General features: G+C 38.9%; 2 protein-coding genes across 5 annotated transcripts; one reads left to right on the top strand and one right to left on the bottom strand.

Moving 5' to 3' along the window:
• The first annotated feature begins 1,390 nt into the window (after window positions 1-1,390).
• LOC144715645 (uncharacterized) lies at window positions 1,391-4,441 on the top strand. Of its 4 annotated transcripts, none has more exons than XR_013584674.1 (4): window positions 1,391-1,807; window positions 2,325-2,394; window positions 2,483-2,649; window positions 4,244-4,441. XR_013584674.1 is itself a non-coding variant. In XM_078590604.1 (4 exons), exons 1-3 carry the CDS (start codon window positions 1,406-1,408, stop codon window positions 2,533-2,535), a joined length of 525 nt encoding a protein of 174 aa, XP_078446730.1. In that variant the 5' UTR covers window positions 1,391-1,405; the 3' UTR covers window positions 2,536-2,577; window positions 4,244-4,441. The 4 variants fall into 4 exon arrangements, 1 of the variants encoding a protein (XP_078446730.1); XR_013584676.1 differs by lacking the exon at window positions 4,244-4,441 and adding an exon at window positions 3,440-3,799; XR_013584675.1 differs by lacking the exon at window positions 4,244-4,441 and adding an exon at window positions 2,790-3,799.
• A 58-nt stretch (window positions 4,442-4,499) lies between these two features.
• Window positions 4,500-8,558, bottom strand: LOC144715644 (putative 38.1 kDa protein). Its single transcript, XM_078590602.1, has 8 exons — window positions 8,262-8,558; window positions 6,997-7,052; window positions 6,811-6,925; window positions 6,096-6,185; window positions 5,793-6,022; window positions 5,546-5,705; window positions 5,375-5,443; window positions 4,500-4,705 (listed from the first exon to the last, which is right to left on the bottom strand). Exons 1-8 carry the CDS (start codon window positions 8,415-8,417, stop codon window positions 4,610-4,612), a joined length of 972 nt encoding a protein of 323 aa, XP_078446728.1. The 5' UTR covers window positions 8,418-8,558; the 3' UTR covers window positions 4,500-4,609.
• Between the last annotated feature and the right edge of the window lie 11,548 nt (window positions 8,559-20,106).

Raw genomic sequence — 20,106 nt, 5'->3', positions numbered from 1 at the left:
ATGGGTTCAAGAAAGCCACTATTATGGCATAATGTAATAATGTTAAAAATAGTTAAAGTTATTGTAATAAACCTTTTCTGAAGAGAAATAGTTAAAGTCATTGTGACATAAAGTGCTTCAATAGCTAAAGTTATTGTAATAAACCTTTGTAAGGAAATCTGATTACTCTTGTTCCTTGAATGATGTGTGTGACTTGGCTCTGATACCATCACTAGAATTGGCTGATCAAGATATTGATTTAATTATCCAAATGTACAAAATCAATGCTGAATGTTAATTCCAGGAACTGAACGCATGTAAGAGGAGTGGTCATGGATGGCAGATGAGATGGATGGGAGATTGATATAATGAAAAGTGGTAATAGCTATCTCTCCTTCTTCTGGTTGCAGAAGACTCCCCGGCTCCAGCCTCAACTTCTGATACCAATTAGGGATACTGACTTCTTGAGCCCGACTTGCTGGTCTGGTCTTTATTTATTGTTAACTTGACTTAACGTTGGCAGTACGTTCTTTGAGCAGAACATATCAGCTCCTTTAGTGGATCAAAGTGATCTTTTTATTATATAAGTAATCGTTCTTCGCAAACATGAGATTCAAATTAAAAGTTTCCAGGGTACATATTGGAGTTGAGAAGATGACACAAAATCTAGAGGTTTGTCTCATGGGTACATAGTGCACAGACGCAGAGGGGATGGTTATTTCATCTGTGGACAAAAAATTCCCTTCTAGGACTATGGACCTTTGATGGGATGTGGAATTGTCCGCCAGTAACTGAACATGATGCTTTTTTTGTCCATGGATGAAATAGCCGTCTGTCCCGGTCCTTAAATGGTGGATGGGATGATATCATCGTCTGACAGGACGATAATATCTTAGAAGGGACAGTTTTGGGACGGGACATGTACCAAAATTTAGGACGGAACGAACTCTAGATAGGACGATTCAGACGAACCTCTAAAATTTGGGACGTAGGACCGGACAATCTTAGTGCCTTCCTGGAAGACGATGACATCTTAGAAGGGACAGTTTTGGGATGGGTCATGTACCAAAATATTTAAGATGGAACGAACTCTGGACAGGACGATTCGGACGAAGCTATAAAAATTGTGACGTAGGACCGGAAATCTTAGTGCCTTCCTGGAATACGATGACATCTTAGAAGGGACAGTTTTGGGACGGGACGTGTACCAAAATATTTAAGACGGAACAAACTCTGGACAGAACCATTCGGACGAACTTCTAAAAATTGGGACGCAAGACGTGACAATCTTACTGCCTTTCTGGAAGATTGTGCAATATACCTGGGCCCCACCGGTTTGATATTTATTATTTTACTAGAAGATATTTCTTGGTTCAAAAAAGGAATTATAAATAGGCCAACGGCAGATGAAGGGGAGGAGGCTTGAATGAATTCGTGTTGTATGGGAAGGCGGCTATCTTCTCCGGCGGCGGCGGCGGCGGCGACGGCGGCGGCGGCGACGACGAATCTCCGCCACTTAGCGCGAATCGCGGTCGGCAAGGTCGGGAAGATCAGGAATTTGGCCTCTCCGAAGTCGTCTTCTTCGCCCAAGTCCGCCGTTCAGTGTAGCACCAGCGTCGCCGATCTCTCCGTCGGAGGAAATCTAGGGTTTGAGAGAAACATGGAGAACAGCGGCGAGAGACTCCCTCTCTCGGAGGTTGTTTCGGATTGCGCGAAGCGGTGGTTCCAGGATACTCTCAAGGAGGCGAAATCCGGCGACGTCGGGATGCAGGTTCTCGTTGGGCAGATGTATTACAGCGGATATGGGATCGGCAGGAATGTGCAGAAGGTGCGATTTTCTCTCTTAAATTTTTTTTGGGTTTTGAGGGATTGATGTTGGCGCCGCTTTTTTGTCTCGTTCTTCGCTTTTTTTTTCCTCGTTGGGTCTGTCAGTTTTGGGATAATTGAGAGTGTCTGTCGTTGGCTTACTATGTTTGATTATTTTTAACGGAGTTCTATCGTGATTCGTCCGATATTGTTTTAATCGAAAGTCAATCTGTGTATGAAAGTGAACCAAGTATCAGCATCTACGTTTCTTGCGTCGTATGTTATTTTGGAACATCAGTTGCTCTTAAGTTCGGGTTTTCCCTGAAGCGAAATGTGGTGAAATTGTGTCACTTAGGGATTCTAACGAGGGTTCGAAATCAATTTTCTTTATGGGAGTTCAAATACCTGGCAGTATCTTAATCAATTTGTTGATAAGATATGATGCAAATTTTATCTATAGACTTTTTTCGCTCTTTTTTGTTTGTTATCTCCCTTTTTTTCTGTGTATTTCATTTCTCGTGGGTCCTGGGGGTTTGCAGGGCAAGGCTTGGATATCTAGAGCTTCTAGATACCGATCGTCTGCGTCTAAAGTTGCTGATAAACGTCCTGGTGAGGGATCCATCCCTTCTAATCTTCCAAATTTTTTTATTGTTGGACCATTAATTCGAAAATTTCCCCTTTTGAATGTTAAAATCAGGATACAATGTCAGTGATTCTGAATCTGATGACCTAAATGAAGTTGCCAATTGAGAGACTGGGGGTGCCTTCCTTGCTCTTGGAGTGTCACGAGAGGTGAAACGACCTGGTTCCTACGTTTCTTCCCTGATCTAGTTTTTTGTTTTCGCGTTACACCAGTGGGAATTTGTAAGTGTTTTTTCTCTCTATTTTCATATTCTAATTAATCGAAACGATTTGGTTTATTAGGCTATAGAATTTTTTTCATTTCCAAGTATCATACTTAAAATATTTTATCCAGTTTAATTTTTGAGGTGCTTTTGTAACAGTTGTAGGGGCTTCTTCAATCTTTATTTTGTTTTTTTTTGCGGAAAATTCATTGGAATCGAGGTTACTACCTTCAGTGGAATCCAGTTCTCCGCCAGTTTAATGCCGTGGAAATCTGGGAATTGCTTGATGAAAGTATAGGCCAAGATGCTGCCAATTCTGGCAAATATTTCCATTTAATCAGTGTTGTATGGTGGTCAGATTTCACCAACGAATCGAGCATCACTTCACAATATAATATTAATTTCAAAAAAAAAATCTTAATTTCAACTACTTTGCTATTATCGATATCAGATCCTTGCTTTTTTGTTGCGCTGTATCATACTTATCTTATTGTACCCACCACAACAGCTTAAATCTGTCATTCCAAGGAACAAATTGGGTGTTACTGAACTCCAGTTTTCAGTAATAATGTCTATACCCTGCGTTTGGACATAAACATGGCGGCACATGCCCACACCTTGTACCATATGATAGTCACCTTAATATCCCCGTTATTTTGTAACTCGTTGACTGGTTATGATAAATTTTTTTTACAACTCGTTACAAAATAATCCTGTTATTTTGTAACTCGTTGACTGGTTATGGTAGAATTTTTAAATAACTCTCTGCAAAGTAACCTGATACGACTTCCTTCTCTCAATGAAATCAGCACAGAAGCAAATGCAAGAATCCTTCCGTACCAATATTTATTGTCTCCTCGATGCCTTGACTCCCTCTTGGATGTAGAATTCCTCCCTGGAGTGGATCAATACCAGAGAGGTCCCTCCCGCACGCCTCCGACCGGATGCAGTCGTGACTCTCTGAAGATACCTCCCCCAGATCTGCTCCACGTTAGTAGATGTCTCCCGCTCTCTCAAGAAGTAGAATAACCACCGATGCCTCCTCCTCTCCCTTATTTATATTCTTTATTTAAACACCAACTTTCCCGCCAAATTACCTGGCAGTTATTCACGCTGCCAGCCCATGTCATCGATCAAGCTGGGTGATTCCTTTGTTATTGGTTCCTTTCCCCCTCCTCTTACCTTCCTCTTTACTCTTCTTCATATACTTCAATGCCGGTATCGTAACATAACCCCGTTATTTTGTAACTCGTTTTCTGTAGATTTTTTAAACAACTCTCTACATAGTAAATTGTGAGTACCCCTTCTTTCCGTCTGAATAACGACTCTTAACTTGTAAATTACTCCTGCATTTAATGAGAGTTTGATTGGCAAGGCAGACAAAGAGAGACAGATATGGAGGTTTTTTTGATCTGATTGATTAATGGTGCCGGATTGATGTGTTTCTTAATTCTCTTAATTTGGCTTTCCTTGGAAAGAGCCCATTTAAAATTATTCCTACATTAGTTAACTCAGGAAGAGTAAACACCAAAAGATAAAACATCCCCTTTTTGTATATTTCCCTTTTTTTTGAAGAATATTCCCCTGTTATGTATGGTTTTTTTTTTATGCAGTGTCTAGGAATAGGACCCGGCTGAGGGAATGGAACTGTGTGGAGGCGCTTTACCATATCAACCCTGTACCTTCTCTGATTTTCTCATTTAAGCGTTTCTGTGAAGTTCCCTAATGGTTCTGTTTCTTCTTTCTCTTGCTTATATGCCTAGTCATACCTGCTAAATTTTTCCTGCAATAATAAGGTTGGTTTTCATTAATGATTATTATTATGCAAATGTTACCTGAGAATTTCGCCGGCTTACTATGGACATCATCTTCACATGCCTAGTGTCATTTTATTTTGGAGTTCCTTGGATAGAGGAATAAGGCCAAAGGGATGGGCCTTAATCCTTCATATGTCTCTCTCATCAATTATCATTGGTACATCACCCATTTCGACTCTCCCTCCTCCATTCCCAGGGCTTCTGCGGATTATTAGATGCCCACAGCCCTCTCCGGGCTTTCCTCGCTTCACTCTCCCACTGCATGTCAGCGGATGAGAGCCATAATCAGAGTTGCTGAATTGCATAGAAATTTTGGGGGCGATAATGAATGGATTAGATAATGATCATGTCGTTTGATGATGTCATTCGTGATGAAGCTGTTATCTGATGATGATGTCGTGTGATGACCACAATGTTATTGATAATGTCGTGCAATTAGTGATGCGATGATCAGAATATCATTGAAGATGGTGTCATACAGTGATCAGTGTCATGATGATCATTAGCACATGCCATCATCGATGCCATTGTAATCATCGCATGACATCATTGATGATGATGACCATTAGCACTTTTTTTTTGAAAAAAAGTGTCATTGATGATGATGTCATGCAATGATTACAATGTCATTGATGAATGAATGTGCTAATGATCTCATCGGCTTGAACATCATACTTACCAGGACATTACAATTTAATGATGATGATCATGAGGTTGGGCAATGTAATAATGGTGATGAGAGGATGCCATGCGATGATTGATAAAATGGCATGCATGCTGTGATGACAGTGATGTCTTATAAGGATGATGCCAATTCTGAAAACGCCATCCATTGATAGCGCAGATGACGACATGCGACCAAGACGGTAAGAGTTTGTAATGATGACCAAGATGCAAGAGAAGAACATGACAGAAGATCGTCCACACCATCTGAAACTCCGGTCTTCGATCATAGGCCACATAATGCCAGGCATGCCCACCTCTCAGCATCGCCTCCTGCAAAGAAACATCATGCTTAGTCACTGTCTACCACCACTAGAATCATCATCATCATCTCATCATCATCATCATCGCTGTTGTAGTAGTCATCATCATTACCTGTATAAATATGCCATCACAGAAGACATCGCCAACGTGGCGCTCGTATTGATCAACGCCATAGAGGACAACTCGCAGAGACTTGCCCTGAACCATCTTGGCAAGCGCCTCCTTGGCCTCCTTCCCGTATGACATAGCCGTTTCGGGCGCATCTATCCCTCTGAGCCCAATATCTCAAAAAAGTCAATATGGGCACATTACCAGAAAGTCAAAGTCAACTCTTCTCAAAGCTGATCATGACTCTGACCTCAGCCTGATCCTGTACTTCTTCTCAAGAATTGGGCGGTTGGACTGGCCGTCTTTGATTCGGAAACCTGCGGCCTGAATCGTCTTTTGGAGGGCGTCGGCATGGGTGAAGTTGCGGATAGCTCGAGCACGAGCTCTTTCTTCGACCGCAAGTCTCACATCTTGGGGGATTGTGGTGGCGGCGACATAGACATTGATCGTGTCGCCATCGCTGATGTCGCGATAAACCACCTGGGGAGGGAGGCTGTGAGCACGCAGGCAGCAGGCAATTTTTTCCTGTGGAGTTGAGAGAAATGTGGCTTACTGGGGCTGTGAGGAGCTGCTGCTTGGTGCCATCCGGCAGCGTCTCCGGCAGCGCTTCCGGCAAGGACAAGCCGTAGAATTGCAGGAGACCCTACGAATCGTAGATGATTATGATGGTGATGGTGATTGGAGTTGATGATGAAGAGTATGGGGCTACGAATAAGAGAGAAGTCGAAGTAGAATAAGAGAAAATCCTGGAAAATTACAGGAGTAGAAACCAGAAGACCCTTGATTATGAAGAAGATTATGATGATGACGATAATGGTGATGAGTGTGTTGCCAATGGCCTAGTAGAATGATGACAAAATGTAATAATTGACAAAAATGCTGCCAGAGGAAGGATGCTATTCAAGGAAGAAGATTATGATGGTGATGACGATGACGACGACGACGACGAACTAGATGATGACGATGATGATGAACAAGGTGATGATAATGACGATGATGATGAACCAGATGATGAGGATGATGAGAACCAGATGATGATAGATGAGGATCACGATGATGACGTTGATGGTGAACCAGATGATGATGATCATATTACGACAACAATGATGATGATGATGATCATTTTACTATGACGGTGATGACAATTGTGATCATTTTACAACGATGATGATGACGAGGATGATGATGATGATGATCATGGTTATGACGATGATGAGATGATGATCATATTGGTAATGAGGATGATGATGATGAGAGTGGATGATCACCTCGACATCAGTTTTTTTGTGGCCTTTTAGAGTCTGAATGATGAGACGAGCAGCTTCGGCGGGAGTGGAGGGAGGAGGGTGCGTTTGCTTCCACGCCGCAGAAAGCTTTGCATACCTTCGATGCCATCAACAAGAAGAGTGAGAGAAGGATCAAATTCAAAGGCAGCGATTGATGATTTTGCTTACCAGTTGGCCTGTGCCTTCTTGGAAGAGACCACGTAGTGACTCAGCCCATCCGGCACCTAGAGAGATAGACAGAGTTCTAAAGATTGACCGATGGATTGAGAGATAAGTTGATGGAGACTGATTGTGGATAGATTAAAATATACAGGTAGAGAGGGAGATAGTTTTGATAAAGAGTTCGTTCAATTGAAAGAGAGATGGGTTGATAGAGACACCTAGATAGAAGAGAGAGAAGATATATATATATATATATATATATATATAGAGAGAGAGAGAGAGAGAGAGAGAGAGAGAGAGAGAGAGAGAGAGAGAGAGAGAGAGAGAGAGAGAGAGAGAGAGAGAGAGAGAGAGAGATGGATGAGAGAGAGAAAGATAGCGAGAGATCGATGAGAGAGAGAAAGATAGAGAGAGATCGATGAGAGAGAGAAAGATAGCGAGAGATCGATGAGAGAGAGAAAGATAGAGAGAGATCGATGAGAGAGAGAAAGATGCGAGAGATCGATGAGAGAGAGAAAGATAGAGAGAGATCGATGAGAGAGAGAAAGATAGTGAGAGAACGATGAGAAAGAGATAGAGGAGAGAGAAAGATACCGAGAGATTGATGACTGATGAGATAGAGGTACAGGAGAGAGAAAGAGAGCAAGAGAGCGATGAGAGAAAGATAAAGGAGAGTGCGATACGAGAAAAAAAGAGAGAAAGATAGCGATGAGAGAGATAGAAATGAGAGACAGATAAAGAGCGATGCGAAAGAGATGGAAAAGAGATACAGACAGCGAGAGAGCGAAGAGAGAGGAAGATAGCGAGAGAGCGAAGAGAGAGAGGAAGATAGCGAGAGAGCGATGAGAGAGAGGTAAAGGAGGGAGAAAGAGAGCAACAGAGCGATGAGAGAGAGGTAAAGGAGGGAGAAAGATAGCAACAGAGCGATGAGAGAGAGGTAGAGGGAGAAAGATAGCAACAGAGCGATGAGAGAGAGGTAGAGGGAGAAAGATAGCAACAGAGCGATGAGAGAGAGGTACAGGAGGGAGAAAGATAGCAACAGAGTGATGAGAGAGAGGTAAAGGAGGGAGAAACAGAGAGCGAGAGAGCGATGAGAGAGAGATACGGAGAGCGAGAGAGGGGGTTAGAAACAGTCCTCTACCAGGAGAGGAGAGGGAGAGAGAGAGAGAGAGAGAGAGAGAGAGAGAGAGAGAGAGAGAGAGAGAGAGAGAGAGAGAGAGAGAGAGAGAGAGAGAGAGAGAGAGATCTATTCTGGGGGGTGTGTTTGGGACCTGGGAAGAGATGTCGAAGTTGAAGAGATCGCGTGCGAGGGCGGAGACGCCGACGGTGGCGGGGGTGACGCCGTGGGGGCCGAGAGGCTCCTGTGGCTTCGCCGGTGGCTGCTGCTGCTCGAAGCAGCGTTGTAGCAGCCTCAGCGCGTTCCCCATCCTCCCCCCGCCCAAAAAGACGAGATCTTTCTTGCTTTTCCGGACCTCCTTGCTGGTTGGGTCACGACGTGGCCATTCCTAATTGCCCCGCACCTCTGACCCTTCTTCCCCTTTCTCTCTATCCCTCTCTTTAAAAACTCTTATATTTCTGCTACCTAAGTCTAGATATCTCCATCTTTATCTCTCTCTCTCTCCCTCTCTCTTTCTCAATCTCTTTTATCTCTCTCTGTCTCTCTCTCTCTCTTCTATTTCTCTCCCTCTCCCTTTTATCTCTCTCACTCTCCCTCTCTCTTCTATACTTCTCCCTATCCCTTTTATCTCTCTCTCCCTCTCTCTTCTATATTTCTCCCTCTGCCTTTTATTTCTCTCCCTTTCTCCCTCTCCTTTTTATCTCTCTCTCTCTCCCTCTCCCTTCTATCTTTCTCCCTCTCCCTTTTATCTCTCTCACTCTCCCTCTCTCTTCTATACTTCTCCCTCTCCCTTTTATCTCTCTCTCCCTCTCTCCCTCTCTCTTCTATATTTCTCACTCTTCCTTTTATCGCTCTCACTCTCCCTCCCTTTTATCTCTCTCTCTCTCTCTTCTATCTCTCTCCCTCTCCCTTTTATCTCTCTCACTCTCTCTCTCTCTCTCTCTCTCTCTCTTCTATCTCTCTCCCTCTCCCGTTTATCTCTCACTCTCCCTCTCTCTTCTATCTTTCTCCCTCTCCCTTTTATCTCTCACTCTCCCTCTCTCTTCTATCTTTCTCCCTCTCCCTTTTATCTCTCTCCCTCTCTTCTACCTTTCTCCCTCACCCTTTTATCTCTCTCCCTCTCTCTTCTATCTTTCTCCATCTCCCTTATATCTCTCTTCCTCTCCCTCTCTCTTCTACCTTTTTCTCCCTCTCCCTTTTATCTCTCTTTCCCTCTCTCCTTCTCTCTTTGACCTATTTCTCTCTCCCCCTCTTTCATTTACCTATCTCCCTCTCCCTTTTATCTCTCTCCCACCCTCTTTTATCTCTCTCTCCCTTCCCCCTCTCTTTAACCTATTTATCTTTCCCCTTATCTCATTTACTTCTCTCTCTCCCTCTCTCTTTTATCTCTCTCCCTCTCTCTCTCTCTTATCTCTCTCGCCCACCCTCTTTTATCTCTCTCCCTCTCTCGTTTATCTCTCCCTCTCTCCCACCCTCTTTTATCTCTCTCCAGCTCTCTTTATCTCTATCACTCTTTTATCTTTCTCTCTACCCTTCTCGTTTATCTATCTCTCGCTCTCTCCTTTTCTTCTTTATCTCTCTCTCACACCCTCTTTTATCTCTCTCCATATCTCTTTTATCTTTCTCTCGACCTTTCTATTCTATATCTCTCTCCCTTTCTCTTTTATCTCTCTCTCTCTCTCTCTCTTATCTCTCTTTCTAGTTCTTAATATCGTTTTATTTCTCTCTCAATCTTCATAGAACTTTATTTATATGTTCTCTTTTGTATCTATGTCTCTCTTTCACTTATTACTCTTTTATCCCTCTCTCTGTCTCACTTTTCATATCGCTTTATTTCTCTCTTTTATCCCTCTCTCTGTCTCACTTTTCAAATCTCTTTATTTCTCTCTTTTATCCCTCTCTCTCTCTCTCACTTTTCATATGGCTCTATCTCTCTCTCTCTCTCTCTATTTTATCTCACTTTCTCTTTTATCTCTCTCTCACTCTCTCCCTCATGTCTCTAGCTATGTATCCAGGTATCGCTATCAACTAGCAGAAATGATTCCAACTGTTGATGATACCTAAAGTTAAAAAGCTTTTTACAGGAGACCCGATGTCACAATCTACATTGGAAAAAGCAAACTACCATAGAGAATAATGCTCATCGTAAAACGACGAAAGTGTTTTCCTGAAGACACAGTGTTACCTTTATTATTATAGTGCATACTTCACAGGTGAGTTTTCCATAAAACTTTAAAATCCTTCAATTTTGACAACATTCCTTCTTTTCCATAAAATAATTGTGAAATATCATATTGGTCGTGATTCCTCCGGGTAATTTCCTTCATGTACCTTCCACAGAAGGCAATAGGGAGACTCTCGTTCCATGATTACTAGATCATACTTGTATGTACTTTTTAGTGGAAACCTTACATTTGCATCCAGTGAAGTTAAATGCACAATGTGTCCACACTTATCCCACATTGGACTGATTACTTTTTTCTGGCAATAGTTAAAACTTAAAGGATACAGTAAGCTACGACAGCAAAAAAAATTCCTAAACTAGTTGAATACCATAAAAATATTAAAAATAGGAGTCGCATGTCTAACCATGCTAATGGATAAGTTGATCTGATGGAAAGTGGTAGGGATTTGCCAAAGCAACTGCGTCTCTTCATAGCTACCACAAGTCCTAGGCTTCGGAAAATATTTTTTGTTTGGGAAAACTTGTTGGAAATCCATATCGACAGACATTTCTCTATAAATTTATTTCATTTCGTTATAACAAACCCGTTTACTATAAATTCTACAAATCTGATGTTTAAGCAGATAAATGAGACAAAATGCCTTTTCTTGACTTAAAATCAGGGAGATATATTTTTTAATTTACGAAGTAAAATCCTTTGGCACAAAATTGTTGGTTAGTTTGTGTAGTGGTCACCTATGGAAAGGGGTTGAATTGATGATATGTAGAATAACTTATTTTACTTTTATTTACATATATGTGTGTGCGTGTGTGTTTGTGTGTTTAATATAGCTTAATTTTTCTTTTATTAATTAAAATATTTTCTAATGATCTATTCAATTAGAAATTACAATGTACAGCATTTTATGCTGATTGGACTCATTATTAATCTAAAACAAAAGTGGACTTCTCCATTTGCTGGTGCAAAACTGGCCAGGAAATTCATATTAACCCTACATGAAAATATCTAATTAGTTACCATTTTATCTTCTCAACCATTTCCATCTAGAAAAGCATCCTTTGTAATTAAGCTGTTCCCTCTCCTGTTTAGTGGATGATGGAATGTGTACGTGCAGGGTTTAATCTCAATGAGTTTTGAGTCTATCTCCTAATGCAAAATTTATGTTTCTGATGAAATAATCATTTATTGTGCATTCAAGTCCACTTAGATGGCCTTGTTTTAAACCATTTATTAATTTCTTGCCTGAATTCATAATACAAAGATGTAGTGAATCACAGCATAACCAAGAAAAGAGCATTACATAACTTGATGTAGACAAGGAAATTGATGGTAATAAAGATAAGGAAAATCACAAATTGGTCTTTTAAGTAATTTAATAATTCTTAAATATAAGATAACAATATCATACTCAATACAACTGAATTCGTTCTAGAGGAAAATTTTGTAACTAAACCTAAAATTTAATTTGTAACTAATCCTTGTAAAGTAAATTCTCACAACTTGTTTCTCGATTTGAAATTTCTTTTGTTTAGTTCTTCATAGAATCATCAAATGATTTCTGAGAAAAAATTTGAAATTTTAATTTTGTGATTTTACAGGATTTAAATGACAAAATATAGCTTAAATGACTCTAAATTTGCTATATTTATCCCCATTAGGATAATCAAGCTTGCACCTTTACCTATGGTAAACATATCAAGAAGTTGAGAGAAAAGTATAAGCAGTATTTCAATAAATGGAATCAAAAAATAATTTATCTTGACAAAAAACTGACCCTCTATAAAATAGCCAGATCAAGGTAAGGTTATAAATTAGAAAAAAGTATATTGACAGACTAATCATATGTAAATATTAAAATTTCATATAGTAAATGAAAATTGCAATAGAGTTTTAAATTTGACCCAACTACTGGGCCTTTTAGGTTAGATTGATGCATGCAACATAAATGAAATTGGATAAAATCTAAATCAAAAAAATTATTACATTACCCTACAAGAAACATATTGCACTATCACTAGGTTCCTTGGAAGAGTTTCTTTGAGCCATCCACATGTCTACCATATAACTTAGATATCCTCCTTTTCCTAAAATGGAACTCATAAAAATACTTTAGGATCTCCTCATCACCCAATCTCTCTTGAAGGAGAGATTTTAAAAATGTTAGAGAAGAGAGTAGAGAGCACCTAGGTTTGGCATGCATGAGCACCTAAATTGGATGCCCTTCCCAATTTTACTATTGATGAACTTTTCATTCAAGTTTTTATGAGTTCCCATCTAGACCACACATTCACCTTTGCAAACTTGTTGTTGCATTTAAGCTAATGTTGAGTTGAATACTCTGGTCACGGATTCTTAAGTAATAATCAAAATTTATTCACCATCCAGAAGGTGTCTTAGGCATCGTAAATCTAACAATGAGTTATAGAACTATCACGTGAATTGACCTGATTGACGTCAAGTATAATAATATGATGTGGCCGTCAAGCCAATCACACCACCATGTTCATTTAAGTTCAGTGAATAATATATTTATGTTCATTATTATTCTACTGGGATGATTATAATGAAGTCTGTGAATACAAGCAATGACATAGTGAATTATGATGAGATCATAATACAATGATCACTAATCTTTAAAGATGTATTTTAAATATTCCTATTCCATGGATAATCAAGACGGACATCAAATTATCTAGATATAATAGGACTAGTTGACCCTACTTCTACGATAAGTATAGCTGATAATGTGATTATTAGTTTGACGACACTAAGGACATATAGTGGGTGCTCTTTGGAGAAAAAGAGTTCATTGAATTGATCCGTACGCATCCTTGAATGGTATTATACATAAGTGTCAATTAGGTTGATTCATATCATGGTTGTATAAGTGATCCACTGTCTTGAGACACCAAGGACATATTGTGAATGGACGACTACATTTTGACTACGACTTACGAGCCTCTAATCATGGGATTCAAGTTAGTCATAACTCGGATATAGTAAGTGATGGAAACATATGTGGCCATCAAGCCAATCACACATTCCACATCTCGTTCCATGTTCATTAATAGAACATATTCATTATAGTGCATGTGTGATGCGTATAATGAAGTCCATGAATACATGATCTGAATTAGTGAATTATGATGAGATCGTAATACAGAGATCACTAGTCTTTAAGCTTGTGTTCTAAATGTTCCTATTCGAAGAATATGCAAGAAGGATATCAAAATGTCCCGATAGAATAGTGCTATCTAGCCTCACTCATAGGATGAGTATGGCCGTTCCCGTAGCCATTAGTGTGGAGACACTAATGATAGATAGTGGGTGCTCTTTTATGGAAAGAGTTCACTGAATTGATCCGTGCGAATCTCTGAATGGTATTATACCGAATTGTCAATCAGTCTGATTCACGTCACGGTTGTGGTCCTTAGACCTGAGACACCAAAGATGTCTTGTGGACAAACGGTTGTACTTTGGCGATTGCCAACGAGTCTCTAATCATGGGATTCTAAATGGTCTTAGTTCGGGTACATCAAGAAGTTCATGAAGACGATTGAGTGGTCAAGATGGGATTATCCACCCTCGGTATAAGAGGTGACACTCAAGGAAGATGATGAGATGAAGTCCTTGGCCAAGGCAGTGAAATATCAGAGAAGAGTTTTTCGATGATTTCTGAATGCATCAGTACTAACTTCGATGATCGATTAGGGTTTGACAGTTGACCATACCCTAAGTCGTCCAAGGAGCGTCAAGTGGATGAGGGATTATACATACATGGTAACCGATGATGAACATGTTCCATGAGTGAGTCGATAAACACTCCTTTGTATCTTCTAGGATACGAGGTGTAGCTTGGCACCCCACATGTCGGAGCCTCGGCCTATCGATTGGGTTAAATCAATCCGACATTAATTAAACTATATGATGATATAGTTAATTAATTTGGAAGGCCAATAAAGGTTATTGGGCCGCTGGAGACATTAACTTTACTGATACATGGGCCTAGAGGGTCACACTCAAATGGTGTTTTGGATGTCGGAAGATATACTTAAGTTTTGGGGGCTTTTATGAAAAATACCCACTTAGTATAAATAGGGGAAGGCCCTGAATGGAATTCAGTGAGGCCAGAATTGTTCAGGGGTCTTTTTCCTTCATCTCCCATCTCCCAACACCCCCTCTCCCTCTCCGATGTGATCAGGACGACGTAACAACGCCGACGGAGAAAGAACAGGGCTTGTCAATGAGAAGGAGGAGATCGGATGTGCCGAGGACCGCGTGGATGCGTCTAGAGGCTACACACATGAGCATATCGACTTGTCTCACTCTGGGATCCAAGAAATCACGGATGCGATCCGTGGAATGGTACTCATTTTAATGTTCTTGTTGATGACATTCAATTCGTTCAAGTCTTCCGCAGCGAATCGTTTTGTTTTATTCATCCATGTCAAGGCCTTTAGAACCCAACAGTAAGAATATCATAGAGATGATTGAGTGGTCGAGACAGGATCAACCTCCCTCGATATGCGAGGAGATCGACTCAAGGAAGATGATGCAAAAAATCCCTGGCTAGGGTAGTGAGGATACTAGAGAAGGAGTTCTCCAATGATCTTCATTACGCATCAGTACTAATTGAATGACAGATTAGGGTTTGATCATAAACTATACCCTAAGTCGTTTGAAAGTCTCTCACGGATGATGGCTCATACATAGATAGTAATTGATTATGGTAAAGGTTCTATGAGAAAGTTCAACACTACTTTGTATCTTCTAAAGCAGGAGGTGTAGCTTGGCACCCCACGGGCTGAAAACTTGACCTATCGATTGGGTTTAATCGATCCTTATTTAATTAATATATATGTTGATATAGTTAATTAAAAAGGTACGCCAATAATTGTTATTAGGCAACTAAAGTTATTAACTAGAAAGATACATTGATCTGGAGGGTCACACGCACAAGCTCATAAGGGTATTGATGGATATATTTTACTTTGTAGGGCTTTTGAGAAAAAAACTTAAGTAAAATATAAATAGGGAAGGGGCACTCATTTCAAGCACCCAGGCCAGCCAGATTTGGGAGGCCCTCCCTTTCTCCACTCTCTTCTCTTCTCTTCTCATCCAAGGAGAGTGTCTTCATGGTGAGAAGATCTTCTAGATTTTCAAGAAGAGTTGAAGAGGAAGACGTTGAGATCCAAGCCTCGAGTGACCGCGTGAATACTTCTAGAGGGCAGATGCATGGACGGGTTCAGAAAAATCTTGGAGCGGCAAAGTCCAGGGTGGAACAAGTTCCCTACAAGGTACACTCAATGTTTAATTTTAATGATCGATTATGAATCGATCAACACACTTCCGCATTCATGGAATCATGTTTTCCATAGATGAACCAAGGCACAAAATCCAACATACTAATCATATGAACATGGCTAGATAGTGTTATTATTTCAAGATATTTTTATATCCTTTTTGAGCCTTCTTTAAATAGAAAACATTTAGAACACATGTGCGAAGATTAGTTATTATTTTTTGGATTCAAGTACATTATAAACATCAAATACTAATCATAGTTAATATTTTGTGTTTCAATAAAAAATGAATGAGACATGGAAGTGTGATTGGATTTTATACCAAAGATATCCACCATAGAAATATAACTAATTTATAAATGTTATCAATTCACCTGGTCCTTAAATATTTCCTATGTGCCATTAGAATAATATGACATGGACTTTATTGAGGGTAAAATATAATTTTAAAATAAAAGTGAAGATATAAACTCAAGAAAAGTAATATACTATTTATTAAATTAAAATTATATAGATCCCACATATTTCAATGGATATATTGTGTATAACATTTGAAATATGACATATATTAAAAAATTTCCATAATAGTGCAAGAAATATGATTTTTGGTTGAATTTTTTATGACTTATGATTAGATAAATCCTTTATGAATAAAAAATTGAGATATTAAAATGAGCTCTAATAGATTTCCATGAAACTGTGTCAAATATTATTAGGTTCTATGGAAGTTTTATAATGGTGGTGTATGTTAAATCATAATATATATATTCTCAATAATGTATTAGGTTCATTGGAAGAGTTATCCAATTCAAACATATACTTAAATATATTTTAAATTTTTTTAATGAGTATAGTTATTTTTTTGTCTGAATGAAAATTTTTAGATGCTGTAGAAATATTTCAAGATAGAACTTAAACCTTGTCTGATAAAGATAAAAAAATATGTGCACTTATTATCAACTCTTAACTGATGAAGGTTTAAAATATGCATTCTCATATCCTTTACATAAAACTTATATGTGCTTCATTTATTTATCATTCACTAGCTATGTTTTTTTCCTCAACATTGAATCAAATCTTAAAAAAAAAATTTACATCTCCATGTTGAAATTAGTAGTGATGCCGAATGTCTGCCATGTATGATTTCATAATTTATAGGCTAAAGGGTACAGAAAATAATAGAGCATCCTTTACTACACCCCTTCCTGGTAATTAAATATGTGGTTTTTGATACAAAGGGTGACTTTCCATTTCAGGTACAGTTCACCGCTTGTGACTCAAAAAAAGTGTAATACCTGCATATACTATCAATCCAATGTATCTATCTTCTAGCCTTTTTGAATTGATATTATGATATAAGTTTAGGATGTAATTTGAATATTAGGGTCCCTTTAATATCATAGCACATTGAATTATTTGTATCCCTTGCTATCTGTTTGTTTATATATCAAAACATAAAAAATAATAATGGTTTAGGTTTTCAAGTATATAAACGGAGCCTGATATCACGCATTCTACGACATACATGTATGTAACAAGTTAGAAGTAATGCGGTTAGTGGTTGAAATGACACTAATGAAAATTTTTTCATGAGACACAACTGGTCTATTTGAGAATCGATAATTAATTAGAGGATTGGATAATTCCCAAAATACCATGATCAATATTGTATTTTAATTTTAATTAAAATGCATATCATTTGAAGGTTTTGTGTTTAACAAATACCCAACCATCACATTGAACTCAACTATCTCTACCATGAATTGTTGGGTTCTATTGGCCTAGATATGGATGAACAAATTAAAACATTCCCCAGCAGAACACTTAAACATAATGGAATGAAAGCGATAAAACCATGAATCGAAGTACCTTGGCACAGATCGCATCTGTGATTTCTTGGATCCCAGAGCGGGATGAGTTGAGCTGCTCAAGTGTGCAGCCTCTAGTCGTATCCTCCTTCTCATTGACGAGCTTTGCTCAATCTCTATCGCCGTTCTTATGCCATCCCGATCGCATCAGAAATGGAGGGGAAGTGCAGGGAGAAGGGAGAAGAAGGGGAAGACCCCTGCACAATTCTGGTCAAGGTGAATTTTGTTTAGAGCATTTCCCTATTTATACTAAGTTGGTATTTTTCATAAAACCTTAAAACTTAAGTATATCTTTAGACGTCCAAAAACCATTTGTATGTGACCCTCTAGGCCCATGTATCAGTAAAGTTAATGACTCTAGCGCCCAATAACCTTTAGTTACCTTCCAAATTAATTAACTATATCATCATATAGATTAATTAACATTGCATCAATTTAACCCAATTGATAGGTTGAGTCTCCAGCATGTGGGGTGCCAAGCTACACCTCGTGCTCTAGAAGATACAAAGGAGTGTGTATCGACTCACTTATGGAACATGTTCATCATCGGTTACCATGTACGTATAGTCCCTCATCCACTTGACAATTCTAAGATGACTTAGGGTATGGTCAACTATCAAACCCTAATCGATCATCCAAGTTAGTACTGATGCGTTTGGAAATCATCAAAGAAATCTTCTCTGATATTTCATTGCCTTGGCCAAGGACTTCATCTCATCGTCTTCCTTGAGCTGTCACCTCTTAATCGTCTTCATGAACTTGATCACTCAATCGTCTTCATGAACTTCTTGATGCACCCGAACTAAGACTATTTAGAATCCCATGGTTAGGGACACATAGGTCGTAGTCAAAGTACAACTGTCTGTCCACAAGATATCTTTGGTGTCTCAGGTCTAAGGATCATTTACACAACTATGATGTGAATCAACCTGATTGACAGTTCGGTATAATACTGTTCTGGGATTCGTACGGATCAATTCAGTGAACTCTTTCCACAAAAGAGCACCCACTATCTATCATTAGTGTCTCCACACTAATGGCTACAGGAACGGCCATACTCTTCATATGAGTGAGGCTAGATAGTGATATTATATCTGAATATTTTGATGCACTTCTTGAGTATCATTAGAATAGGAATATTTAGAACGCATGTTTAAAGACTAGTAATATTTGTATTAAGATCTCATCATAATTCACTAAGTCCGATCACGTATTCATGTACTTCATTATAAGCATCACACATGCACTATAATGAATATGTTCTATTAATGAACATGGAACGAGATGTGGAATGTGTGATTGGCTTTGTGGCAACATATATTTCTGTCATGCATACGTACTTATTATTTCATCAATGAATCTGTTTCAGGAGTGTAAGAGTATAGTTTAAACATTTCAGAAATTATTCTATATCATTTAAATCTTAATATTGTAACCCAAAGAAAACTTTTTTGGGAATAGGGTGATAATCTCAATTTTAGGGCTAAAATTCGTCGTTGGTGATTGAGATTATTCAATAAAATATATTTGACCGTACTTGAAAATACGTAGTTAGTGATGAGTACGGATCGTCTCCACAGGGAACGATGATTAAGGAATTACTTTCTTAAACTAGTGATGATCAATGAGCGATCGACAAAAAACACAATTCAAGGATATGAGCGAGTGATATCGATTAAGAAGTACTTAATTTATATGTTAATTTAACTTAAATAAAAGAGTAAGTGATTGTGACGGACACGATAATGAACTATGGTATGAACGAGGATAGTGGTTGGATATGGAATGGTACTATGGCAAGGATGGAGAGATGAGAGAGTGGGGATGCAAGTAAGTGAAGTGATAAATGAAACGTTTATAAAAAAAAACTATAACTATGATAACGATGATGTTGGGAGAGAAACAACGTAAGGCGAAGACACTTACCTTAGATCCTTACGTTCCACCAGGATCACGGCGATTTGCGAGTGCCGGTAAGCTCCCCCTCTTCTCTTTTGTCTCTTCCCACACACCCAAGACACTAAGAACACTCTTGATGGATCTCAAAACTCACTCTCTTTCAATCAGCCCACAAAAGTGGGAAGCAAGTTCAAGATCGTTTTTACAATGATCCAGGCCTCTATTTATAGATTAGAGGGTATGGATAGAAAGAGGAGGGGAAGATGAAAAGTTATGGCCGTTGGAAGTTGAAGCAATCCTAGCCTTTAATTTCTTCTCACTCCTCATCAATGTCATCAGTTTGTGCCTGTTAAGAAGTCAAAGCACTTGGTATTCTGTGGCTTTTCGTATTCCGTGGCTTTTCATATTCCATGCCTTTTTGTATTCCGTGGCTTTTCATATTCCATGGCTTTTCGTATTCCGTGACTTTTCATATTCCGTGCCACATGTACATGTCAAAAGGACAAAAAACAAAGAAAAAATCTCTTTCTCAATGCTGATGTGGCGGCGCATCCGCACGCCACGTCACACTATGCCATAAAAAAAAACAAAATACTTAAAAAATTTCATATTAAATCAAATAAAAGCCCAAAAAATACGTATAAATATATTTTTTGAATCAGAAAAATCATATCTTTCCAAATTTAATATCCAAAACATCCAAAAAAATCATATTCTTTCTCAAAAATTTTTATTCTTTTAGA

Source organism: Wolffia australiana, chromosome 19, assembly GCF_029677425.1.
Source record: "Wolffia australiana isolate 7733 chromosome 19, ASM2967742v1".
NCBI classification, from domain to species: Eukaryota; Viridiplantae; Streptophyta; class Magnoliopsida; order Alismatales; family Araceae; genus Wolffia; species Wolffia australiana.
The sequence above is the reverse complement of the archived record's forward strand: the minus strand, read 5'-3'. Positions and strand labels throughout refer to the sequence as shown.